Source organism: Malus domestica, chromosome 17 (assembly GCF_042453785.1).
Source record: "Malus domestica chromosome 17, GDT2T_hap1".
NCBI classification, from domain to species: Eukaryota; Viridiplantae; Streptophyta; class Magnoliopsida; order Rosales; family Rosaceae; genus Malus; species Malus domestica.
Window position 1 is genome coordinate 29341237 of NC_091677.1, and position 27584 is coordinate 29368820.

Genomic DNA, 27584 nt, shown 5'->3' on the forward strand with positions numbered 1-27584 from the left:
GGATTCCACGTGTCCTGAGTAGTTTCATTTCTATCACCACTACAACAAACTATCATATTCATTTCTTCAAATTCCGTGGGTGGAACCCAACTCGTTTTCTGAGCACTGTGAGTGGAGCCCACCTTGTTTTGCATGTCATGGTTCACCTAATTCTACGTGAGCTAAGTTCGTCTAGTTTTGCATGCGTCAAGCCCACCTAACACCCTTGTTTTTTGACAAAAATGCAAATTTTTTATTTTTGCCAAATATTTTTCTAGAGCATTAAGTTAAACTTTTTAAGGAATTCGGATGCACTTTTATAATTTATTGAGCAACAAATGTATATTGAGTAAAATATTTGAGCCGAAAAAAAAAACAAGTGAAAAACATAGTAGTGAGTCTCAAAACATTGTTAAATGGAGTTTGATACTCAAGAATCTAAACAAAAGTCTCACCTTAATTTTCAAAACTTCACAATGAGGCGAAGATGAAATTAAATAAATTGAATGGTGATTTATGTACGAATTTGTAAAATCGATTGAAAACCGTGAGTCTTAATCCACTTTTTTAAAAAAAAAATGCAGATTTTTTATTTTCTCAAAATATTTTTCGTGAGCATTAAGGAAATCTTTATAATGTATTTGAAAGCAGATTTACGATTTATTGAGTAACAAGTGTATATTTTGTATAAGAAGTCATTTGTTAACCTTTTCACTTTCAATTTTTGGTTTTTAATTCACTTTTTTTGAAATTTGAAAAATGAAAAATGAAAACCAATAAATAAAAACTCATGGCCAAATTTTGAAATCTCAAGACACCAGGGTTCTTATTTTTTTTAATTTTTAACTGAAGCTAGTTACCAAACAAAATTTCAGTAAGTGAATAAAAACAAAACAATATGATTATCAAATGACCCCTAAAATCTACGATGTTGCTCATCCAACTAACGTAATACACTTTACTTTTGATTTGATCAAAAAAGTTTCACCAATTCCAACAAAATTAACTTTTAAATTTTATCGAATTAGATACATTTGCTTTATAGCATATGAAGTTGGTAATGGCTATATTGACCATGGGATTATCCTTTTTCTGTTATTTTATTTCCATTTTTGTTTTCTTAAAGGTCTATTAGATACCAACAATCCAATATCCTAGTGGATAAGAGCGATAGATTTTCATCCATGCACATTCTGAGTTCGAAACATCCCCTCCCTTAAATTATTGTAATAATTTCAAATTCTCTCCCCTCACTCTACTAATAGTAAATTTATAGAAAATGGAAAATACCAATCATCCAGTGGCATGCAAGGTAAAGCCTTGGCATTGATATCCGGCAAATCAGTCACCAGACAGCAAAACGACGGCGAATAATAAACACAAACTGTGAAATCAACTGAAAGCTTGTACATTTTATACTCAGGTCGTACCCAGTGCACAAGGCTCCCGCTTTACGCAGGGTCTGGGAGAGGTGAATGTCGGCTAGCCTTACCCCCATTTATGAAGAGGCTGCTCCCAAGTCTCGAACCCGCGAGTTAAAGATAAAAATGTTAAGACGCCAAAGCTCGGTTACATTTGCACAATCAATTAACAAAACAAATTTGATGAAAAGCAAAGCATATCCAGAAGCAAAAATTGTAATGAAAGAACTAAATTATTTACCAGAAACGGATGCGTGGTAAAATCACTGATTGATCGAACCTCAACGGCCAAAACATAGTGCATGAGCAACAACTGTGTATTCCAATCCAGCAATGTCTCACTTCCAAAATGATTTGAATTTAGTCCAGCTGGAGGATCTGAAGACGAAGGCAGCTCGCTTCGTTGATATTTCCGTCACCGTTTTCTAGCTCCACAAAGACAATCTGCCAAGAAGCACATAAATGTAAATAGATCATATTGCCAATTTCCGCCATTGAACTTGTTAACAACTTGAGAATCCATTCATGAAAAACTTCTTAGCACTAATGTGTGAATTTCTAGTTACAGGGAGGCTTAGGGTTTACTAGCACCCATTACACCAATGAGTGAGCTTGTGAGTATAAGGTGGGTTAGGGTTTACTCGAGTGTTTTAGGGTGAAGAAAACGTGTGCCTATAGGGTCTAGGTATTGGTGAGGTGTATGAAGAGAGTGAATATGTGTTTTCCTCTTCGATAACCTTTGTCATAACTTCTCATTTGTTTTATGAAGGAACAAATTTGACGGTAACACGAAAAAGCCAAAAAAAAAAAAAAATTACCTCAATGGAGAGAAAGAAGCTCTATGCTTCATTGGAGGGTTGTGTCTCAGTTAGCTCTGAACTCAGCATATGGTGAAGAAGAACATCAATTCTCTGGCTCCTAGTTTTGGAGCTGCACGAAACTCAAGATATGAGTTTCGACTATCTATAACACTTTAAAAATAGGCTTAGCTACCAACTTTACGCATCCACAAATTTCATGAAATACATACCCCAAAGGTCGACGTCGATCTTTTACTCCTTCCTCTTCCTAAATAAATAAAACAGGATACAACTTAATCATTCAGGAGTACTGAATCGTTAGTGGTTACATGCCAATTATATATGACCCATGATAATAGGACAAAAAAAGCAAAAGGAGCAATGAATATTGATGGAGAAAGGTAAACCATAACTTTCTAAACCATTTTTTCATCCTAAAAATTCAGGGTTGGCATGAGATAAAAGTATTTTAATGCTCGGAATACATTAACGAAAAACTCTGTACAAAAACCAAATTATGTACAAAAAAAAAAAAAACTCCGTACAAAAACCAAATTATGTAAAAAACTACTTTTGCTGGTACTTTATAGAGAGCATCAAATTTTTTTGGATGAAAACAAAGTAACCAGCTTTCAAATCATCCATTTCATGCATGAACAAAATTGGGCAACATCAATATTTTAAGCAACATCGTGGTGGTATTAATTGGTTTTTATTTGAAAATGTACATTCGATAGAAGTTTACACAAGGAGTCCCAACGGCAGGTATTAAGGGAAACCAGAATCATATGAATAATAATAAGCCCAACCCCCACAACATTTTTAAAGTACCCTTAATCCTACTTTTGTATACTAAAAAAAAAGTTGATTTCCAAATAGAGTTACATGAAGAAATAGATGCCACGCTCTCCTGTTCATTTGTATTCCTATAGAAAGTGAGATCTTTTTCACGAATAGGTGTCGGAGTTTAAAAAAAAAAAATTTCTTCAACATGGAAAATAAATTTCACAAAAGATACTGACCTTCCCATTTTCTTCACTTTTTTCTGATGACTCAAGATCCATTTCAGCAAAGAAAGCCTCCAGGACAAAAGCCACGACCTGAAATTACATGGAAACAAAACACGAAAACTCAAACTTCCTAGTTTAAATTCTGTAATTTCTTTAGGGGAACTGAGAGATGCATGACGATACACAAAATACCCATGCTAAGCACAATGCACACAGGGTCTCAGACCACTTCATTCAATCATCCAATTAAAGTTTCGTACAAACGCCAAGATCACATCATTGATTCGTACAAACTCCAAGATCACATATTTCTTGACTAACTTAGAACATTTATTAATCTATTCATAATTAAATAAAAAACTTACACTTTTAACAATATTATACATATACAAGTTCTTATATAATGAAAATGAATGTAGCGGGAAAAACTAGTACCCCTAAAACATAATGTTGTCGGATATACACCTTAGTTTCAAATCCTTTAGTTATAATCCAGAAAAGAAACATACTGAAAAAGAACTTGGTATTTCCCTTTGCTTACTGTTTGGGTTTATATTATATAGGACTATATCCATGGTTTGAGTTTATCACAAACAATTTTTTTTTTTTTTTGGGGCCGTATGTGGGTATCAATTTACAGTCCTCTACTATGCCAAGTGCATGGAAATTAGCTGGTCTAAAAACCCTGCTCAGTTAAATTTCGGGTTGAGTCAGGTGATAGCAACCTGTTCCCCTAATCATCATAGAAAATAACTGACTATGATTGTTGTGCTCTTCAAATAAGTGGGTGCGTGTAACAGAGTATTGTGCGTCTACAACACATGAAACTAACAACAGATGAAACACTGAAGTGCCATTTTGGTAGCTCACCAAATTCAATAGCAGTAAGACGGTTATAAGATAAAAGCTGACAAAATATATAATGCTCCACCAAGTTCCTGTTAGTTCCTGATAACTCTGAAATGGTAAAACATATGATTAGCGTCATTATAGCAATTATTTCATCTATAATTTGGTAAAAATATGATATAAAATTGATTTAATTTTAGGATGATCCTAAACCATATGGTTCAACAAAAAACTTCATCAACAATATGTACTTTGAAAATGGTTATAATATTATTGCTTAAAAAGTGCTCCTATTGATTCCTTACAGAGCAGGAATGTATAATAACAAGGGTATGCTAAAATTATACGAAAGTCAAAATCCTAGAGAAGTGTATAACCGATGAATGAGCAATAACCGAACAGGTTCTGGTGTATCATAAGAGAATGAGGTATTCATCGGTTCGGGCGTATAACCGATACATGTCAAATTTATTTAACTGACTAACAATGTAATTTTTTGTAGGCTATTACTTTATGCATTCCTAAAACTAAAAAGTCTGAAAAACACTGCCTCACGTGTAAACGAGTTGATCTACCTCACTGAGCTATATCCATTGTGATACATATTTTATCATGTAGATAATTTCTTGTCAAGATGAATATTACACGATCCAACATTATATCTCTTCGATACGTTTGATAGGTCCCATTGGTTTCTGTTTGTGATACATATTTTATCATATGCAATATTACTAAAAAGAAAAGAGAAAGCTGAGACAATTTTACGTACCTCCATCCATACTTGCCAGTTTCCCATGACTAGCAAATTGAAAAGTGTTACCATCCCATTGGGGTAGTCATTGAAGTTGAAAAGTAAGTAACTGATTTTGTCAAGAAATTCAATGAATCGACATTTAACAAGCAATTTTCCCCAGAGTTCTACAGTATCTATGCCATCTTTTATCAATATTCTACTTAAGGGCTGCTAAAGAAGATAAGAGCCATCCTGTTCGATATTCTATTAAATATAGCAGGTTTTATGTCAACAGTTCCATCAATGACAGGATACTCATTCTCATAAAGCTCAGATCCTTCCAAAGAGGTATTTCCATCATTCACCATTCCACCGAATATCTACAAATTAAAAAGGAAAGAAGTTCTTAGAAACAGATATAACATTAGCTAACAGATTGAAAGTTAATATAATTTCAGAAATGTAAGTATATTATCAATGGGTTTGGAAGATGTCATGCCATATAATTTCTAATGCATTCATTAACCACTGTCTGCCTCAGAAAGGTGTCCCTCAAATAAGCATGGGCTAAAGTGAACTACTCAAAAACTACAAAGCTAGTACTAAAGTATAGAAAGTGCACTATGATATTAAACAAAGGACTTTCAAAAAGACAGCTTGAAAGGTGTCTATTAAAAGTTCTCTCAAATGTATTGCATCTAGACATTTTCAAGTCCCTCCATCTAATTTTTGTAGTGCATACCTAACAAATTTAGCCTAACTTCCATGGAATTTAATAGTCCCTCGTCCAAACGCACCAAGGATTTGGCCGAGTCAAGAGTACTAAATAATAAGCACATAGGTTTCTCTTCTTTTATCCAGATTTGTTCTTTGCTCTTTTGGGATTGGCAATTTGTATTCTCCTTTTGGTTTTAGTTTAATTTTTGTTATATTTGTTCTGGACGCTTCATTACAATACAAGACACCATTAGCGCCTATCTGGAATTGTGATATATGAAGCATATTTGTTCATGGTACACATAAAAAAAAAAAAAAGGTCGTACCCAGCGCACAAGGCTCCCACTTTAGGCAGGGTCTGGGAGAGGTGAATGTCGGCTAGCCTTACACATATTATACTTTTTTGTTTTTGTACAACCAAAAAAACAACGGTGTAACTGGAAATCTGGAGTGCCTTAGATTAATGTTGTGGTAGTCAATGATTTCATTCGCTGACATTTGGTGTCTACTTTAAAATCTTAGAGTTTGGCCAGAGGAAACCTTGTTTTCTGTTTTTGTTCACCTTTTTTATTTTAACGAAAGTCTTTTCATCAACAAAGTTTCAAACGCAAGTTTAGAGAACACTGTATTACCTGTACACCAAGTATACAATAGATACACAAGACACAGAATATGGTTCCAAGGTATGGCATCAAACTCGGTATGAGGGCTAAGAAGGTAGCTACAAATGCCCGGCAGCGCTGGATATGCATCAGGAGCCTAATCAATCTTAACATTCTTGCAATGAGAAGGTAGCGAATCCTGATAACAAGAAAACGAGAAATTCATTGAAAAACATTAGGACCGGTACATTGAGGAAATATAAGAAAGCTAATAGCACGGAGTATAAGAATTTCATCCCCTACCATTCTCCATTTGAAAGAAAAGTTAGTCCTTCAGGAGCCACAAAAGTTATAGTTTCCCCAATAACTGCAAAAGTAATAACCATTTGTCGCTGAAGTACAATACAATCTAATAATGCTAAGAAAGATACATATAAAATCCAAATTCAATTACAACTAGAAATCGCATACCAAACATAGCCTCAAGTGAATCGCACTAATAGGTAAGTGATCTATTAGTCATCAACTAATCAATCCTACAATTAAGTGCATCGCACTAATCATGACAACAGTGAGGCATATGCAAAATAATTTGCATCGGAAACAGAGTCGAATTGTATATCGACCAATACTTAGAAGAGCTTTATATGATTGGAATTATTTTTAATAACAAATATCATTATAAAACATTATAGAACAATTTCTTCAAAAACATTTTGATGATAAGGACAGAAGTTTAATATTAGATCAGAAGAAACAGGGATGTGGCTGTCCCGTACAGGTTACCTATTATCCATGTCACCACAAAATCAAAGCGATTTTGGCCATCCCTCCAATAGTTCTCAAATCCAAAAGAATAGACTTTCAGAGCCATTTCCAGTACATATACCCACCCTGTGGGGCACAAAGCAAACCATTTGAACAAGTTACAGCTGAGGTCCTCAAAAATAGCTCTCAATAACTGACTTCACCCATTGGCCTAGTGAAGAACCAAAAGAAAATGCACATGATCGTAAAAAATTACAAGATAATTTACACATTCTGTAGATTTGCCACCAGAAACTGGAAATTGAAGTACTTTATTGGTTGAAAAACATGAATGTACTAAACTTTGGATGCAAATGACCTCCAGCCACAAGTTCTAGAACATCCTACAATTTAGCTGGCTATAAATATCTTCCAAACCAGAAGTAAATTTTGTGTGGCAACTATATGGATCATTATTCAACTCCTATTCCAATAAAGACAGTACCAGAAGAATTATTGTTGTCGCAAGCCCTTACCAAAAACAAACTCCGCCACTTGCCATACCTCTTGAGCAGTACTGTTTTCTATATCAAGCTGAACGCCCAAATTCAAATTAGCATGCATCTTGATAATTGACTTATATGTAATCAGAGCAATTAATAATGAGGTATCAAATTTTCAAATGATTCAAATCATGTTTAACAAGAACGTGGCGTAACATTCCATGTAATTTTGGTTCTCAAATATCTTTTTCAATACCAGAGAGCAACTGCACAAGCATCAACGTTTCTCTCAAGCTTCATACCAGAACCAATCATTATATTTCCCATGTACGTCAAAGCAAAGTTGATGTAAATAAAAAATAGTCAAGTCCTTCTTATATAGTGTGTAGAAGATTAATAATACTTCAATCATTATCAGAGCCGATAATCTAAAGTGAAATCTGATAAGGACCTGGTATACTACAAAATTATTTAAAAGAAAAAACTGAAAAAGTAAAACTGAAGGAACAAATAAAAAAGTTGGAACATTTAAAAGAGGTTTTCCAACCACATTTAGATTTGGGGAGATGGGGGTTCCACCATCCCCTGAGATGGGGCACCCAAATGTCGACCAAGAGTATTGTCATGAGCTCCTTCCATCTTATATTTCCAAGTACATAGCGGATGTAGGACTCAACATATGAGCATAAGATACACATAAACTTGGGCCATGACAATGTCCCTTGAGATGGAGGCCTTGTGCCCCCTAAAGAAGAGTGGCTCTGAAGGGGTGGCCAGTTTTTATATGACACAATAACAACTCCAGAACAAGAAGTTAGCAGATTAGTATTAAGTATGATCATGTCCCTTAAACCCGTAAACAGTCTGTGTATTGGGTTAACCACAACTTGAATACAACACGAATGGGTGCGATCAGTAATCATGTGGCGTTGCCACGAAAGGTAGATGACCATGTTGCGTTGACACAATTATAACCTATAGTCTATTATAACTTGTCAATTTAAAATTTCAAGTTATATTTATTATAGTACACATGCAAGTGTGTGCAAACAAACTATGATTTCTGTAAAGCACTAGTGCAAGTTATGTTGAATTTCAAGCCATACCGTTGTTTCTACAATAACAGTAGCCAGGTTGAGTATGAGTATGAAGGATATTATGTATCCAAATATGGGACTCCGTACGAAGGCCTTCAACTTTTCGGAGAACAATGAATGGTAGAATGAAGGGAACTTTTCAAGCAAAGAGGGCTGCACCCAAAATTTAAAGCATCAAAAGTGCAGTATAAGAGCAGTTCACCATCATATAAAATAATAACAAGCAATTTTCTTGTGCTTTGGATCTGAATAAATTCAACTTACAGTATCCTCCTTCGGGAATTTTAGGGCAATGGCATTGCAAAGATCAAAGAATTCTTCTAAGTTGATCTACCAGTGAAACAAATAAACATCCAACAAATAAATCAGGGACGTGGAGTCCACAAATGATAATAACCACATGAAACTTCGCAAAAAATGGAGTTGCAAAACTTGCAAGACATACATGATGCTAACATGAGCTTGTATCAAAGAAGGGCAGTACAATGTAAAATAATAATAACATATCAGAAAGAGGCCATCAAAGCTATTTTAAACCAATCATATGAAAATTTCAAATTTATACTGCATAAAAGATACTGAAAATAGTCTAAATAAATGCCTACAAGCAATTTAATCTACCTTGAAGTCTCCACTGTCATCCAGCTCATCAAATATCAGCTGAAATTCCTCTCTCGTCATTTTTGGCAAAGTCCTAAAAACAATTTAAACAAAGGCATAGGTCAACATCAGCAAGATCAATAAAAAGGGCGACCCCAAGCCAACAAGGCTCCCCGCTTTGCAAGATCAATATGACAAAATATTAAACACACACACACAAAACGGTTCACTCATGGAAACATTTGCAAGACAATGTATCACTGACACAGTGTAATAAGTAACTAGTTGGTATCTGAAGCAAATACAAAACAGGCACGGGACCAAACTATTGCAAACTGTTTTAACATTGTTGTGTAACGGACCTGGGTGAGCCCACAACTAAAACTGATCCGACACAGATTTTGTAAGAGCAGCTCAAAATATGGAGAGCAGATAACTTAAAAGAAATTTAAAAAGTGCAAATGCATGTTAAAAACTCAACAAGCTATTCCCAGGCCAGAAATAAACTTCAGGCCTCATTTGGTGTCTAGGGTTAGCTTGAATTGGATAATTCCCTAGGTTCAATGAATGTTGAATGAATAAATGGATGTTAACTTCCATAGTTTGTCTAAGTTGAAGGTAGAAGATGGATTGTCATCAAAGAAACTTGTCCCTTCAAATCCCCAGAAAAATGGTAGAACTGGGTGGGCAAATTTTTTTTCATGACTAATGGATATTCTACTTTCTACTTGGACAAACTATGCAAGTTGACATCCATTTCTTCATTCAACATTCATAGAATCTTAGGAGTTATCCAATCCAAGCCAATCCTAGACACTGAATGAGGCATCAAAGTAATATTCTCAATCAACTACTTCTCAATGTATCTGTTCTACTTTAAGTATCCTCTTTCGCATTCGACTAAAATGACCTTAAGATAAAACATGGAACATTGACAGTATATAGATGAGGTTGGACCATGGATACCTGTACTTATTTAGTTCCTCAAATAGTTGAATACACTCATCCTTATTGAGATACCCTACATTCTGTCAAGCACAAATTGATGGAACACTTAGACCACTTATAACATGGAACACATTAAAAGTAGAAGTTACGTCAAACATAAAAACCACACTAAAATACAGAAAAAGCTTCCATGTAAGTGTACTGTATTTGTTATGATTATATTTTACCTTCAATTCGAAGTAAAAAGTCAACTAAGTTGTCATAAATGAAATAAACACTATTTTGTGATGGGCGAAAGACAGAAAATCAATAACAAGGATGGCAATTGGTAGAGTTCAAGGAAAGATAACCCAAAGAATAAGGATCATCACCAACTGTTCATATTCCACCATTAATGTGAATTATTTATCATTCTGGCTCATAAATAAATTCCATAACCCACATGCAGGAGCCCTACAAGAACACAGGAGAAACACTTAAAGCAGAACTACAACCTAAAGCTCAACAGATCTAAAACTCATAGGGGGAAGAAGAGAATAGAAACAAGATTCATCAACTCAAAGAAAAATCAAAGGAACATTTTCTACACTGTTGAAAGATCAATAGTTGAGCGGTCACTAAGTATAGGGATGAGAAACAGAAGAATAAACGTGCAACTTACTCATATCTCCTTAGTTTCTGTAAGATCTTATCAATGAGGGGAAACAATTACTTACATCCTTGTCTAATAAATTGAAGGCTTTCTTTAGTATAGCTTTCCTTGTCTGGTCCATCTCAGAAACTTGTTTTACAAGCTACAGAACAAATTACATATAAGCACGTATATTCATATTCTTCTTGAAAATTACAAAATATAATCACAACAAAACTGCTCAGTGTAGTAAATTCTAGCAGCAGTTAAACTAGTGGGTACCAGATATAATTAAATACAACAGTCATCCATGTGATCGTTAAAAGCAGATAGTATATACAAGAACTACACCTGATTTTTGAAGCTATCGTACACAACAGCAAGAATCAAGTTAGTGACAAAGTAAACTCCCAGCAGCACGTATAGAACAAAAAACAAGGAATACCAACGTGAAGCCCTAAATAACAAGAAAACAGAATTTCATTAAATAGTAAAACCAACGGCCACATGTGAAGAATTGTTCTAATGCCAACTTTAAGAAGAATAACAATGTCCGCAAGCTAAACCAAGAGCAAAGGAAATTCCAATGCTCATAGACATCTTAATGTGAAAATTCCATGCGAATAACATAAAAAACAAAAAAAACCAAAAAAAGAAAGAAAAAAAAGCTAACGTTCGTTCAGCATATCTTTGGTGCATTCCTTTCTCGACATGCTTTTTTAATTTCTCATTTTTACTCCTTTATTGTTCTGCTCATTTGTTGCCCTACACAAGGATTCTTTGAATATTTCTTGCCAGTATATTTCTCTCTATCCCCAAAGATAGACATACCAGCCAAATCAACTCAAAATAAAATCCTAATGGAATCCCCAAATTATGGGGAAAACATGAAAAGTCTTTAAAATAAATTACATAATTCAGTTTACGGTAGAAAAATAGGAACCTGACTTTCTGGCTGAAATTATAAAACAAGAGAAAATAAAAACAAAAACAAAAAACAAAAAACAAAAAGAGCTCTCTAGTCAATTTTCATGGTCAAACTTACTTGTAGGCAGGTATCCAGACATCTGGATTGTTGGATGTGGTGAATAAAACAAACATCTTATACAATGTAATACCATACGAAGTAAATACTGTTTTCCCCTGCTTGGTATCTTCAAACATGACATAGGCCAACCAACTGGAAAACAGAAGAAATAAAAGCCCTAGAGCCTGCAATGGAAAAAATTAATCGTGAGAACCAGACTAGGAATTTTAAATAATTGTATTCAATGAAAGAGAACAAAGTGGAAGTGTGCTATCACAGAAGCCTTACAAACTGTAAAAGAAAAAACGTAAGACTTTCCTTTTTTGATAAGGGAGAAAAATAATTGAATTAAAAAAAAAAAAAAAGATGAACAAAAGTCTAACATTAACCAACAAAAACTAGAATATACGAACAAAATTTTTCAACAAAAAAAAAAACCAGAAGCAACAAACCAAACGTTTGAAGCACAGTTTTCATATAACACACTAACTGGGACACTCCTCCCAATCAAGAAGGATTTCACGACAGGAACAGCCTTTAAAATGTACGGACAAAGAATCCCGCAAAGAAACAAAAAGTTCAATTTATCCCAATTTGACCTTCAAACCCTCCTCTTTGTCTTAAAAGATATTCTTGTCCCATTCCATTCCTAAACCCTAAACCCCTTCAGGGCCTTCACCCATGAAAAACCCGTGACAAGACAGAGCAGTTTCTAGGGAAAACCCAGATCAAACCGAACACCTCCAGAAAACCTAGACAAATCTGACTAATGAACACGCAGTGCAGAAATATGGTCTGCATTCTCCTCATCCAGTTTACACCACACCCCAAAGTGGTGATAATCACGCGAAGGATCTTCTCTAGAACACGTCAGAGATATTTAGAGTTTTCCAAAATCAACCAGCCAAGAGAATTAACACCTAAGCTGTCACACCAGCCATCCAAATTATCTTAAATGGCTCAAAGGATGGATTCAGTTGATCTGTTACCAACTGAAAGGAGAAGGATGAGCTGACCATGATCTTTGGTCAACTAGACACGAGCCCAAGGAGACATGACTCATAAGAATCTCAATACAAGATGGGAAAAAATATTGGTTCCCAAAATGTGACTCTCCTCCCATTATCAACCACAATAAGATTTAAGAGGGACAAAATAAAATAAATAAAGCTATCAGGTAAGACAATCAGAAACTAACAAAAGGATAAAATACCCTACTGATACAAATAAGAGCTCAAAAATAGATAGTTAACAAACCAAGACGTTCAAGTACGTGCCAAGCATTCCAGCCAGGATGAGCATGCATGACCGCAATTCCCTATTAGTAAAGGTGAAATGGAACCAAGCAAGCTCAAGTTATTATGGGAAAAAGAATAGCATAGTACATGCATCAAAAGATAATAATACATAACGAGGTTTGCTTCCACAAATTATTATATCCATATGGCATCATCAATGGTCTAACAGAACCAAATGTCACTACGTAGGAATTTGTTCCTGTAAACCTTAATTAAAAACCAGAAAGTTTGTGTCCTCCGCTTCTTCATTGTTTGGTGGAAGGGTAGGAAATGGAAAATGTAGTTTCCCTACATAAACAAGATCAGAATATGCATATGATTATGTACAAGCAGCACTCCTCAGCATCTGTGTTTTGACTCCTTTTATGAAGTATAAGAGTCCATATGAGGATCATATATATAATGTTTAAGCAAAAGGACATAATAACATACAAATATAAATGTCATTTGTTTCTTATGTGGTCCTTAAAATCTTTAGTTATGCAACTTCATGTGAATAACTTTTAAAAAAAAATAAAATATAAGCAATGCCACATGAACTTTTAACCCCTGTGACACTTGACCACCTGAGACAAGCTTTTGAGACAAAATACCGCCCACCGTCAAGACTGAGGATCTCCGTTTAAAAACAAAATGTCACGTGCACGTCACCACCATTTTGTGACTGGTTGCCACTTGAACTAATGTTTTGTGCAGTACTGCACCCTGACTTTTTTTTTATTTTGTCCATATTGTCACCTGAAACCTTAAAATTATCCCCCAACTCTATTCAAGCAATCATTTTCTAATTCTTTTTATTTTACTTTAGTTTTGGTCAAGTAATATCGGGCATTTGGAATAGCTTCTTATGGGCCATCAAAAAATAATTTTGAAAGCCCATATAATTTCAAACCCTCAAGATATTTTTTATCAAAACTAAGAAAATACCTAAAATTGTTGTAAAATATGGTGTGATGCCACACACAGAAATGCATGAAGAAGTAAAGCAACATGCTGCCAAAGTGGACATTGGTGGCACCAATTAAGGGCTTTAGGTGGTACACGTCGCAAAAGAAAGTCCAAGCAGTCAAGTGTCACATGAATTGGATTTTACACACGATACCTGAAATTCAATATGAAAAAGATAACTCTGATGTATGGTGCAATCCTGAAAGGAAGGGAATCAAAGGCCACCGAAGACACATAGAGAGCATAAACCAGCATATCAGCAACCAAAATCAGTAGGCATGTGACCTAAAAAGATACAAAATTAAAAAAAAAAAATCATTACAACAACAACAACAACAAAGCCTTTTCCCACTAAGTGGGGTCGGCTATATGAATCCTAAAAAGATACAAAATTAAAAAAAAAAAATCATTACTAGAAAGAAAACAAGAACAGCATTCAGCGTTTATAGTCAGTGGACAAATCAAATATTAATTTCAACCTTGATTTTAATCATTTTCTACAAAAAAAAATGCTTTTTTTTCTAAGCTGTTTATAATGCTCAAGATATCAATAGTTATGCAAGTCCAAATGCACAGAAATACTATAGTCTACACATCCCTTTGGCTGATATTAATTGAAGCAGAAATGTTGACCAAAGATCAGACAAGAAATCTCATGTAATTAATATAGTTGATTCTAAAGAGTAAATGGCAATTGTCAACAGTAGATTCATAGCAGTCATCATAAGGATTCAACGTGAAAAAGGAAGTGCTGGCAGTCGACTACCTGATTCATAGCAGTCATATTTGACTTATTGTATTTGGTATCATACTTGATCTATATTGTTTGTATAGCTATATATATCCTCCAACTTCAAGAACAACATAATCAAGAGGAATTACTCTGATTTTAAACTCATCTAGAAAGGATGAACTGCTATCATTTTTAGCAGTTCGCCTTTTGTTGTACTACTGCAGCACCAGAAAGGAACTAAAGCCCTACTCAACTCCTCAAGGATTTTCTGCTGGAAGGTTATTTGCTTAGTTTTCCTTTAGTTAGAAGATAACTGATTTCCATCTGTACAGATTTTGAATATCAAATATGAAAGGCATGTCGAAGATACTGTATGTGATAAAACACAAAAAAAATACTCTTTTCTGATTTTCATGTAAAGTCCTGTATGGATTATATTAGAAACCCTGTGAAGCATCAAGCAGTCATCAGGAGAAGCAATAAAATTTCCAGACAGCCTAAGGCCAAAAATGCATAATGGTTGAAATTATACTGGAGAAACAATGATGCTTAAATGGCTGATTCCAATACAATAATGGCTGCATAACAGTTACATCTGCAGGGTTGAAGGTAGCACCAACTATAGCCAGATTTGATCACCCCCTCCCCCAAGAAACAAAAAAAAAAAAAAAAAAAGTCATGTAGATTATTTGGATCTCTGCAACAACAAATTTACTGCACTTTGATTCACGAAAAGAGTGCTAGAAGACCAAGATGAATATGATTTATTAATACTACGGATGAAGGGTAAGGAAGAGAACCTTTCATATTATAGCCAATGATAAGGCCAAAACAAAGCACTTACCTTAAATATGGTAAGAGGATTTTTCCAATAGAGGAACCCTTCATACGAAATTGGAAAGAAAATGTGCACTATGAGTACAATGAGTGTTATTCCCTGCACAGAAAAGGGTAAATTTATAATTCTAAAAATAAAAGTAGCTGTCTAATGCATTAACAACAGAAATTAGGCCAAAAAAAAGTGAAATCTCAAAAATGTATCGTATAAGCTCAAGTAAACACCACAAATCTTCTAACATCATCTTGTAACAACAATAACACAATACCACTATGCGTGTATGTGAGCATCTCTATTGATAATTTACTTGCACTATGCGTGGATAATCTGTTTTACACATTACCCACTCATGGTGATTAATTTACTTATTCTGATTAATTTATGAATACACTTAACAAAAGAAGAAGTGTGTGTATGCGTGCATAAGCACCGCATGAATGTGAGTGGTGAGCAAGTTTTTGCAAAGCTACATAAAATTTTGGAGAACTCCGCCTTCTGTAAATTAAGGAGAAATTAGGTTCTCATCCCTAATTATTTTATTTCATTGATTGAAACCTTATTCCTTTTTAATTTTTTATCAAGGTCCTTTGGTTTTTATCACGCCATTAAATATTTACATGTTAGCATATTTAAATTTTATAATTTAAAAATTATTTAACCATTTCCAAATAGATCCATCTAGTGTTAGAAACGTTACATTTGATAATATTTATATTTATTCTAAATTTTGTATCATATATTTCTATTTTTATTATTTGCACCCATTTTTAAATTGCAACCATTTTTTTAATATGTTTGAACTTTTATTTGGTATTAATCTTTCCCTATTAGGTAGGTATTAGTCTTTGCATGATATTAGGAAGAATTTAATCATTTTTGTTATTAAATTTCTTAATTAATACTGAAACTTAACATTTTATCCTTCAATCAAAGTATTCAAATTAGTAAAAGTTTCAATCCAAAATTTTAGTCAATCAGCTCAGAAGTTAGTAGAGTACAACAATGGTACACTAGGAGCAACTAATTGAAATTGTTAAAAGAAAACATCGAAACTGCATCGGACGTAGACGATGAACTTGAACAGAATGATGAGTGTGAAACAGAAATGAGACTTAAAAAAAAAACAAAAAATACCTCATAAATAAGAGACTCCAGAGAATTCAAGTACGGCAATTGGCCAAGATAGAAGTAGTCTCTGTCACTACATGTATAGACAGTGTCGGTATACCTATAGCACCACAGAGGTTTCTGCACAGATTTCACCAAGCACCATATAGTAAAATTGGATTTTATATTTTTGAAAAATTTAAAAAAAAATTGCAGAGACGAACCTCGAGGAAGTTGAGGAGTATGAGGGCGAAATAGAGGAGGGCCCAAAGGATGCTGAATCGGAAGTAAAGGAAGTAGTACTTAGCGGCACTCTGAAAGTTTGATTGATCCAGTATCTGCTCTGGTAACCCAATGCCATCCTCCGCCTGCAGATCATTGCAATTTATTTCTCTGTTTTCTCAACGAGCAAGATGACAAATGAGGATTTAGGGAAATGAGAGAGAAAGAGAGAAGGACCAAATCGACGAGTGCAGCAGCTTTCTGATAAGGAGTGCCGGAGGTGATGGCATCCGCGCGGCGTTTGTAGCCGGGGGATGGATCGCCGCGGCGCCGAAGGCCGCTGCCTTCACCGCTGAGCAGAGGCTTCTCCATCTTCTCCGGCGATGTGATGAGCCGAAATGCGGTTCGAGGAGTTATTGCGGCAGTTGTGAATAGCGACTTGTGACTGACTCTTGTCTGTCTGGTGTTTTTAGTTTACCGCTGGAAAATAAAATAAAAATCGAAGTTTATTCCTAACCGCAAGATCAATTTGGACGGCCAAGATTGCTCATTCCCGCAGATCCCGAGAGAAGGATCCGGTGGTGTTCGGTTTAATTTGATGTGGCGGAGGATATGCATAAAGTATTGTTGACGTGGGACATAATGGATGGAGTTTTGGAATGGAATACTGATCGTGACCGAACACAAATCTTATTTTTTCAATTTATTTTGTTTTCATGTGGGGTTTAGAGTGATTGGTGGAGGACTCAAGGATAAACTACGCGATGTCGGCAAGGCCATGGACCATACTCTATTTTTTTGGATTAAGCATCCAAAAATCCCAATCATTTGGTGTCCTATCAAATTTATCTCGACTTTTTAGGTATTCTAAACAAGTAATCAACCTATTAAAAATAAAGAAAATTAATGAAAATAGCATGAAAACTTTGAGTTTTAACGAAAATGACAAAAATGTGTTGTAAGTGAATAGTAACATGATTGACTTTTTATAGTAAAAATGTGGTTTTTCGTTAAAATGAACAATACCGGGAGCTTTTCGTTAAAATTCTCTTAAAAATATCACCTTCATTAAGAACCAATTAAAATTCTCTTAAAATTAAAAGGAAACTTGGTATAACTTTAAGTCTAATTTTTTTAAATCAATATTAGAAATAGTTTAATTTCTTAAAATAAGTTAAATCCCTTAAATTTAGAATTCTTTTATTATCAATAAGTAATTTAAACTATATATTAATATAATCCACTTTTTCAATCAAAAGAGGGTGAAAAAATTATTTAGTCTTTTATAACAATTCACAATTTACAACAAAAAAATTAAAGACAATAACATAATTTCACAATCTTGTTTACTTTAATTTTTTGTAATAGTTGATGCATGTGTCTTGTGTGACTTGGTTTATGGGTAAAATGCGTTGTTTGACCATTTTGTTTTTAGAGTTCCCAACCTTGTTTACTTCCATTTTTTGATCGGATTCATAAGCAATTGTAAACTTAAAAATAAAATGAATTTAAAAAAAAAATGTCATATGAATTTGTACACATTTTTAAATTTGTCATATAAACTAAAATTTTAAACAATATGTCATACCAACTTTTTGAAATTATCAATTTGTCATCTCATCCTAACTCCGGTAAGTTTTTTATCCAAAATAAGTCGTGCACATGACTTGTGTTCTAAGTTATTTATGTCATTTAAGATCTTTTTATAAGTTTTACTTTTTTTTAGAAAAACTCTCAAATTTTGTGTTTGAGAGTATTTATGTGGATCGTTGACAATTCCATTTATGGCTACATACCTTAACTCGTTTCTTATATTAAAAGAGCCCGTATAAAATTTGATTTCATGACATGATAAACTAAACACCCTATAATTGTTTCGATCAAACACAACTTACTAAAAGGAAGTGGAGTGTTTTTTTTTTTTTTTTTGTAGTACAACGATATATTTTACACTAAGAGAAGAGGAAGTTCGGTTAAGCCACACAATGAGCAACCTAATTTGGTATTGAATTCGCCATCCACAAGATTCGAACTAATACCTCTCACTTACAAATGAAGAGGAATACCACCAGACCGTAATACTAAACGGCGAAATGGGGTGTTAAAATGACAAAAATAACTCTAAACACAAGGCACATGACTTATTTTGAATGGAAAACTTAACGGATGGTGAGATGATAAATTGATAATTTCGGAAATTTAGTATAACAAATTGTTTAAAATTTTAGTTTATATGACAAATTGAAAAATTGATACAAGTTTATATGACATTTCAAAAAAAAAAAATTATATTCTCAGAAGCCGGTATCCCTTGGTTCAAAACCGCAACGGGTTCACACTTGGAGCCGGTATCTTTATTTGCAAATCACAGATTGATACGTCTACAAAATTAACTTAGTAAAAGTACAAAACAAGGTTCCGCAAAGCGTGCCGTGTATACGTTGGAACAGACTCTTTTCATGTAAGAATCCAAAGTATTTGTCAAGCTAACATGTCAAGCAAAACCAGCCGATCAAAAACAAAAGGTCGGCTGCCAAGAGTGTCTCACCGTAACAGAAAATCGCAAACCAATTCACGTACCTCGCTTCTGCAGCAACCAGCTTACCAGGCACATTTTGTCTTCTGTAAACCTAGAGCAAAGCTCCATGTTGGAGAATTTATGCACATATCAAGTCAATTTATTTTCAACGTTTTCACGCGCTTAAACATGTCTCGATGCTGAAAGAAAACATCGATAAGCGAGCACGTTGTACATCAAGATTCGAGACCAAACACATAGAGAAAATGAGGAAAAGAGCTGCATTTCTCACAAAAGAATAAAAAATGTTGTGACAATCTGGAGAAGCTACCACAGTAAACAATACTCAATATAGACACAACGCAAAAAAGTTGCCCCGTCTAAGATGCGGGAGGGTAACTGCAAATGACACTAAAAGCAAAAGCTCCCTAACTGGAGATTGATGGTATCTATGATAAAATTTACTAATTACACAAGTAATTGGGAAGATGAAGCCAGTATCAAAGAACAAAGGGAGTCCTCCACTCCTCCGTGAACGTTAAGTAAATCATACCTCCTTGAAACACACATAGAGCCCCCAACAAGTCTAAACCGTAATCCAACTCCTCAACTTGTCGAGATTTTCTACATCTCGTGCTCACATCAAAACTGCAAAAAAATAAAATGCAATCCCGTTAGTAACGTGGATCTGAAACATACAAACTCAGCAATCGCATATAAAGAAGGTTTAAGTAAATTACGAGTTCATTTATGCTTATATAGGGGCATCCCAAATAAAGGGAATATATTGGCCCATCACCCTCAAGTGACAGTGATGCTCACCGCTCTATTTATCACCGTTAGATGAGTTTAAATTTCAAGATCTGTGTGATGGATAGACACAAATCTCAAAATTTAACTCATCCAACGGTGATAAATAGGGTGGTGAGCAAAAATGCACCCCCAAATAAATAGAGTAGATCTAACTTCTATGACATTACAAATGCATCAGAACTCCATGCAACTAGGTGAAATTCCACCGGAGATCAATGTCAAAAGAGATAAATGGAGACCACAAAACACAAATACTTTTTTTTTTTTTTGCACAAGGCTCCCGCTTTACGCATGGTCTGGGAGAGGTGAATGTCAGCTAGCCTTACCCCCATTTATGGAGAGGCTGCTCCCAAGGCAAAACACAAATACGGAGGCTTAAATTTCTTGTTTCGTAACTCTAATTGAGTATATGTAATCAATGGATAACAGCTCCAAATCACATACAACATGTTAGACAACTTAATTAGCACATTAAATATTTATTCATTTGAACAAAATCTAATTTCACATTAGTTCAATGACAAGTACCACAAATTCTGCCAATGATTCAAAAGCAAACCAATTCACCATGACTAAACAGAAATAAATGTGTGGGTGAAGTGAGATAGCAGATGCATAGACTAAAAAGAAAATATGCAAATTCCAAAAGTTGGAAACAGTTGCTGACTGTACATGCTACTGAGAAAGCATGCAATTAAAAAAATCAACGGTTGAACGTGACCTACACATAAAGACATGTTAAGAAAAATAGAATTTTTGGACTCATCAGGTAAACTGAACACATATTTCACGTAATTACATTGTTATGCCCTGTGCCATATTAAATAAAACAACAGTAGTTATTGTTTATTGTTCCACAGCATGGTGTATAGTGCATGACACAATCACAGTTTTGGACAGTCATTGAGAGTAATTTAGTGAACTGGCATAAATAAAAGAAAGGACATGGTAAATAACTCCACAAGTTTCCCTAGAAGATCAATGATTAAAAATTTACCTTATCTGACTTGGACTTTTTTCCCGTAAGAATCTGGAATATACGAAGGCCCCGGCTGAATGCTTCATTAAACAATATCCTAGTCTGCATAGACTGAAAACCAGGAAACCATGATAATACTGCCACAGGTGTCATTACAATCACCCCAAACAATATATCATACAGTCGAGCCACAGAAACAACCGCCGCCCAGAGTATAGTGCGCTGTAGACAGGGCCGAAATACTTGTGCTATCAACACCAATCCCCACCCAGTCGGAACGAATGCCAGAAGACTAGTGAAAATATCCATGAACTTGAACTCGGTGAATTCCAGCAGGGCAATCATAACAATTAATCCAAGTTTTATGACAAGAAATTGCACCAGCCGATAGTAAATGTGATCTTTTGAGGCATATCTGTCCCGAGCATATGCTATCACCACAAAAATGCCAAAAGCCACAAACACAAAGATCCAAGACAACAAGTAAACAGCAATACTGGTACTTCCAGCAGCAATACCAAGCTGGTATACAATCCCATATTGGAAAAAGAAGAAGCGCAGGTCTAAAATTATCTCTAGAAACTTTCCCCAGAGGCCAGTGGTCCTTAGATGATCTTGCTCCTCATACCACCATCTTTCCCAGCTCTGTTCAGCTTTTGCGAAGACACTGCCACGATACCAAATCCAGGTCATGAAGTCATCAAAGTCATCTACAGTCTTCAACCAATCAAAGCCAGAAGGATTGAAAACGAAGGGGGCCATAAACCATGACACGACCAGGAACCAACTCGTGATGGTCATGCCTATGTAAATAAAAGTGTCCTTAGCTACAGGACTATGCGATGCATAAACAATAAGTATCAACCCTAGTTCAATTGCTTTCACAAAATGACTACGAGCATAGAGCCTATAATTCTCTGCAAAACTTTTGTGCTGCACAACAAAGCCACGTCCAGTTGCACGATACTTTGCACCACCATGAAGAATAGTTCGCCCAAAAAAGTGGGTACGAGTTCCCATTGAGAATGTGTAGAAAACTGATGAAAGCTGGAGCTGCATCGTCAAGAAATCCCAAATAGCATGAAGGAATCCATGTTCAAGGGAATTCTCCACTATCATTGGAAGGGCAGTGAACACACCAAGTTGGATAATGAACTGCTGATTCAAGACTGTAGCAAGTGCTCTGTTAGTAGAATCATTTCCCAATATAGAACCTTCAAGACCACTAAGAGCCAGATAAAGCCGGCCCCATAGAAATGTATACACAGTAAGAACAACAACCATTGTATTAAAAAAGAATCCCACTGTAGTGTAAAAGAATGATAGCATCCGCAAGAAATCCAGCCTGTGACCCAATCTATAGACATCTCTGCTAAGAATTTGTTCCCCGTTCCCACTAGCAACCTTGGCCTCAAACATGGAAATTTGATTGAATCCCACATCCCTTCCCTTGCCGACTTGAATGTATTCATGGTGTGTGACATTTCCACCCCGCAACGTACAATTAAAGCCAGCAAAAATGTCTTCACTGATGTTAATGACCCTGGAAGCTTTACTGATGCCACCTCGAGTCAAGAACCAAAATCTGTCAAACACATCTGGATGACCATAATGCATTCTAATTTTCAAGGGGTTCGCCAACACCCGTTGCCCCAAGGTGACAAAACTTGTTTCTTGAGCTGACATAAACCAGGCAAGTGATGAGACGGAACCAGTAAAAATATGCTCTCTGACTCCCAAGATAGTAGGCTTCCGGATGCCATAATAGTGCCTGTACTCTTCCAATAGATTCCGCATTTTGAGTGCCTCCTCAAAATAATTGTCTTGGTTCATATCAATCGTCTGAACTGCATCACCACGAGTGAAGATAATGGCATGATTTTGATTCTCTGGTTTTCCCTCTCCGAGCTTCATTGGACCAGGCAACTTTATGCGGTAGATTTCCACCTCCTTCTCTAATTTCTGATCATACTTCACAAGAACAGAATAGTACTCCTTCTCATTCCTGCCAGTTGAAACCTCATCAAGATATGCAACTCGAAGTGCTTCGTTGTTTTGCATCAAATACAAAATTTCATCAGCATGGGGATCTTTTTTCACTTTTTGTGTTCCGTATATCTGGCATGCAACCACATATGTAAATTTCATCAAAGCAGTTCCATATTCATGACCTTTGTACAATGAGTCCACACAACTGCTTGTTCTAGTTAAACTTAGGGAAGAAGGTGACCTCTCAGAAGTCAATCTGTCCAAGCCAATGTCTTGCATCGTGGAACCAGGTTCTTGTGATCCTTCCCGAATGTCCATCTCGGATGCAGAATCCAGAAAAGCCAACATCTTCAGAGCCCGATAGTAGTACATCATTCCCCTTACGGTCCTTGTAAGTGTTTGGCCTCTGTAAGAAGCCCAGAGCCTGAGTTCTCTCAACTTAGTTGACCATATTTCATCATCACTCCCCATTCCTTCTCTGCGCATCCTCTCCATAAAATTTTTCCACTCGTCAACATAAATTGTCTGTAAATAATACAGGGTAGAAACCCCATCTTCATTCTCCGTACGTAGTTGTTCTTTGTTGTACAATACTTCTTCACTGTAGTACGGGGTCAGCACACTGAAGGCCATCATTTTCTCAACTTGAGGTGCATGGGGTATGTTCATAAACAAGGAGTTACTGAAGAAGGCAATTCTGCGTCTTGCCTCAAGGTTAACTGGGATATTCTGCATTGAGTCCCGAGAGGTAAGTATTGTGTGCAAGCGCCTAACCTGCCTATAGAAGAATACATTGTTAGGATCTGGCAACTCAACAGCATTTTCAAAAAGCAGCCCTGCAGCAGAACCTGGATTACGAGGGGCCAAACCATCCTCCATCAGCTGCTCAGTACTTCTTTTTTCCTTGAAAAAATCTCGAATGGCAATCTCATAAAGGGCCTGCAGAGTATTTACCACCTGGTTTGTGTCTTGCTTGGGTTTTTTCAAAAGCTCAACAAGTTTGATCAACTTGGCATGCAGCTCTGGAAGCGCCGTCGTTTTAAATGTTTTCGTGAACTTCTCAATCTCAAGAGAGTGATCAATTTCCTGAAACAAGACTGTCATAATGGAATGTTCTTCTGTGTTGCGTTTGATGATGTCAAGTAGCAAGTGCTTGATGCAACCATAAGCTTCTATAACAGCGCAGCGCCTGTACTCATTCTTGCATATCTTATACCAGAGCCACTTATCAGGAGCATCTACTAACTCTTTGGCCTGACTAAGTGCCAGCAGCAGTTCATTGCAAAGAAGAAAACAAGGCCACCGAATAACCCTGATATTCCAAGAATTTTGTGGCAGCTCTAACAGCTCAAGCTCGCTGTCAGAAATTATATCTTCTTCCCTGAAGATCAAAATGATCTCATTCCATATCAAAGCAAACCTGGTTGCCTCAACCTGGTTGGATTCGAGCTTCTTATAAGGCCGTCCAAGCCCATACCTCAGCTTCAACCGGTGGATGGCATCATTAAACTTACTCCTCAGAGTTCCCCTTGCATTTAACAGTTGCTCTTCTGGCATGAGATTAAATTGAATTGCACCTGCAAAGAACTGGAATCTTAGCCTCAATTGCCCGATATTTCGTATCTCGCCCAAATGTGCAAACAAGCCCACTCCTGCCCCCACAAGAGAGGAGTAAATGGAATAAAACAGCTGCAAATCCATGAGGTATATCAAAACGACTGGAAGCCACAGCAATCCCACTGCAAATTTGTTGCTGTTGCCAAAAAACTGATGCCACTCATAGTTCACATTCTTAAGTTTTATGAGTTCTTTTGACGGGCGAATCAGGGGTTTGATCTGCATGAAGTAGCTGAAAGAAAATTTCGTAGCAAGCACGAAAATCCAGAACAAACTGTACTTTATATTGTCCACAAGGCCTTCTCTCAAGCCACGGCCAACAAAAGTTCTGCTTTGAAACCACCACGATAACATGTAAAATATCTTCCAGTTTGTGTTCTCAAGAAAATTCCGAACCCAAGGAAGAATAAAGAGGACCAAAGCCAAAAGCTCTGGCAGGATGAAAACTACTGCCACCGTAAGAAAATTCACCACCCGATTATTTGCCTCGGTGGACCACTTCCGATCCTGATTTCTCTGCGTCCATATCCTCCCATAGAACACCCCAAAAACGACAATCCACAGGGCAGCAACTATGCTCTTCAACACCATCCTCACTCCGAGCCCCAAAGTCTCCCTCGAAACCAGACTATACTGCATTCCCACATCAAGCAACGACTGCAAAAACCTCAAACCAGCCCAAGTGAAAAACACAGTCAAAACCTTGACCTGCACTTCCCTCTCCTCCAACGCCTGCCACGGAAACTCCCTCTCCTCCCAAGCAACAATAATAGCGGCCTGGAGGAACATAATCAACATGATCCAGAGCTTGTCGAAGCTCCGAAACAAGTTCCAAAAGGACCTCTGCTCCACAAACCCAGTCTTCCCCACATGCCTACTCCTACTAGAAGTCACAAAAAAGTTACTCCCAACATCAACAGGCCACCTGAGCTTGTCAAAACACCTCTTACTCCAGAAATACTCATTGATATCATCATAGTTCCTCCACACACTATGAGGGGCAGTCCCATTCTTGCTGCTCTCCACCTCGGCTCGAATCGTCTCGTATATGGGCTTCACAACACTATTCAAGAACGCATTCTCCCCCGACGTCGACGGCATCACGGGCTGACCCGTCTGCTCATCAATATAATCCTCCAAGATCTTGTTCAATTCCATGGCCATGTTATGAAAAATAAAGCACAAGCACTCGGGGACAAACCTCAGATTCGCCGCCTCGCCCCAGATCAGCAGGTACAGTGACACGTACAGCAGCTCCCGGCGCTGGTCGGCAGCGGTATCACGCCTCCGGTCGGAGATCCAAATATTGGACTTCTTCCCCAAATAGGAGCACCAGCTGGTGTAATTCTTGAGCAGCTTTTTCCGGAACTTCCTCAAAACGCCGCCGTCGAGTGTGTCGATGTTGTCCGGGGGAGGGTTGAGGCGCATCTGAGCGTTGGCGAGGTGGAGAACTATGTGCTCGCGCTGGTTGCGGACGTTGTCGTACTGGAAGCCGAAGAAGAGGGCGAGCCAGTCGAGGAGGTCCATGTGGGGCTGCCATTGGGCGTAAGGGGGACGGCGGAGGTTGCCAACGGCGCGTAGAGAGGCGGCGGCGGCGCGTACCTCGGGGAAACGGAGGGAGGGGTGGTCGGCGAGGAGGTCGTGGACGGGGATGATATTGTAGGGCTCCGAGTCGGGATCGGAGGAGGAGGATTGAGTACCCCGCTGGATACTCATGGCATGGAGGATTGGAGGATTGGAAGAAGGGTAGCACGGTGGGTGTGTGTGTTCGGCGGTGGTATTAGGTTTGCTTATTTTTTCTGGGTTCTGATGAGGGGAGAGAGGGGGGGAGACAGCTGGGGGAGATGGATGTAACGTGCACAAGGAATTGCACAGAGAAAGAGAGAGTGTGCAGCTAAAGGGCCGAAAAGGAAGGTGAGGGGCGCGTTAACGTCGTTTCCTTGCCGTTTCCTTTTCTAGTCGTTGCTTTGACCAGTTAACGGCCATTTCAAAATTCTTGGATCTTTCCGTTTGAAATGTTATTTGAATCCGGTAAAATCATTTTTGGGCTAAGTTTGGGGTGACCGGGTGACAGATTTTTAAGTTTAAATTCAAACGGATTTCATGTAACGTTAATAAAGAGTTCTCACAGAATGCTAGAAAAGAATGATTACAGGCGAATCCGAATCATATTATTGTTAATTTAATATGAGGTTAAATTTATTTTTTTTTTTTTAGTGTAGATAATATTTTTTATTAAAAAAAAATTACTATATGAGCGTCACAAAAACATAAAATTTGCAAATTTCTATTTAGGAGTTATTTACAAATTACTTTAGGCTTCTTTTATATAAAATGGTTTCTTAGATTAATATAACTTCTCATTTTGGTCATTGAGATTTGAATCGATCAAAATGGTCCATAAGTTTGTTCACCATCAATCATTTTAGTTATTTCATGAAAAATATCCATTATCAGGGGTATTTTTATCATTTCGATTCTTATTTAATTGAATTTTTCATAGAATGACCAAAATAATTGATGGTGGATAAACTTAGGACCACTTCTGTCTCAAATCTTAGAAACTAAATTGAAGAATTATGTCAATCTCATGGACCATTATGATTAAAAATCCTTATTTTTACATTGTAATACTTGTGGTGTACTTTTAATATCTCATATTTAATGCCAATTAGTATTGCAATTTAGTTAAGAGGTTTCTTGTTCATTTACATGGATGGCGGTGACATATAATATTTGCATTTAGTTAGATACCTAGTTATGGTCAGTCCATATGTATTAGCTCAATTTTCATCCTTTTGTGTAAAAATATCATTGTATAAAAAATCTCTCACATCTATCATTTTGGAGTATGACTT

General features: G+C 36.5%; 2 protein-coding genes and 1 non-coding gene across 3 annotated transcripts; all 3 read right to left on the reverse strand.

Annotated features, from left to right (window-relative positions):
* Positions 1–1350: 1350 nt before the first annotated feature.
* On the reverse strand, positions 1351–17293 carry LOC103405664 (two pore calcium channel protein 1). The gene is made up of 24 exons (XM_070817681.1): positions 17048–17293; positions 16813–16956; positions 16616–16729; positions 15488–15580; positions 14065–14195; positions 12922–12982; positions 11683–11849; positions 10989–11094; positions 10723–10800; positions 10025–10086; positions 9080–9152; positions 8723–8788; positions 8468–8611; positions 7395–7452; positions 6898–7005; positions 6415–6478; positions 6142–6310; positions 5108–5172; positions 4829–4919; positions 4081–4167; positions 3223–3300; positions 2431–2468; positions 2219–2330; positions 1351–1844 (listed from the first exon to the last, which is right to left on the reverse strand). The coding sequence occupies exons 1-23, from the start codon at positions 17180–17182 to the stop codon at positions 2240–2242; spliced, it is 2223 nt and encodes a 740-aa protein (XP_070673782.1). The 5' UTR covers positions 17183–17293; the 3' UTR covers positions 1351–1844; positions 2219–2239.
* Positions 17294–19595: 2302 nt separating this feature from the next.
* LOC103417370 (callose synthase 12) lies at positions 19596–26648 on the reverse strand. Its single transcript, XM_029097250.2, has 2 exons — positions 21139–26648; positions 19596–19976 (listed from the first exon to the last, which is right to left on the reverse strand). The coding sequence occupies exons 1-2, from the start codon at positions 26440–26442 to the stop codon at positions 19971–19973; spliced, it is 5310 nt and encodes a 1769-aa protein (XP_028953083.2). The 5' UTR covers positions 26443–26648; the 3' UTR covers positions 19596–19970.
* LOC114822836 (small nucleolar RNA J33) lies at positions 23416–23495 on the reverse strand. Its single transcript, XR_003771025.1, has one exon. It is a non-coding gene; the product is annotated as a small nucleolar RNA J33 (small nucleolar RNA).
* Positions 26649–27584: the final 936 nt, after the last annotated feature.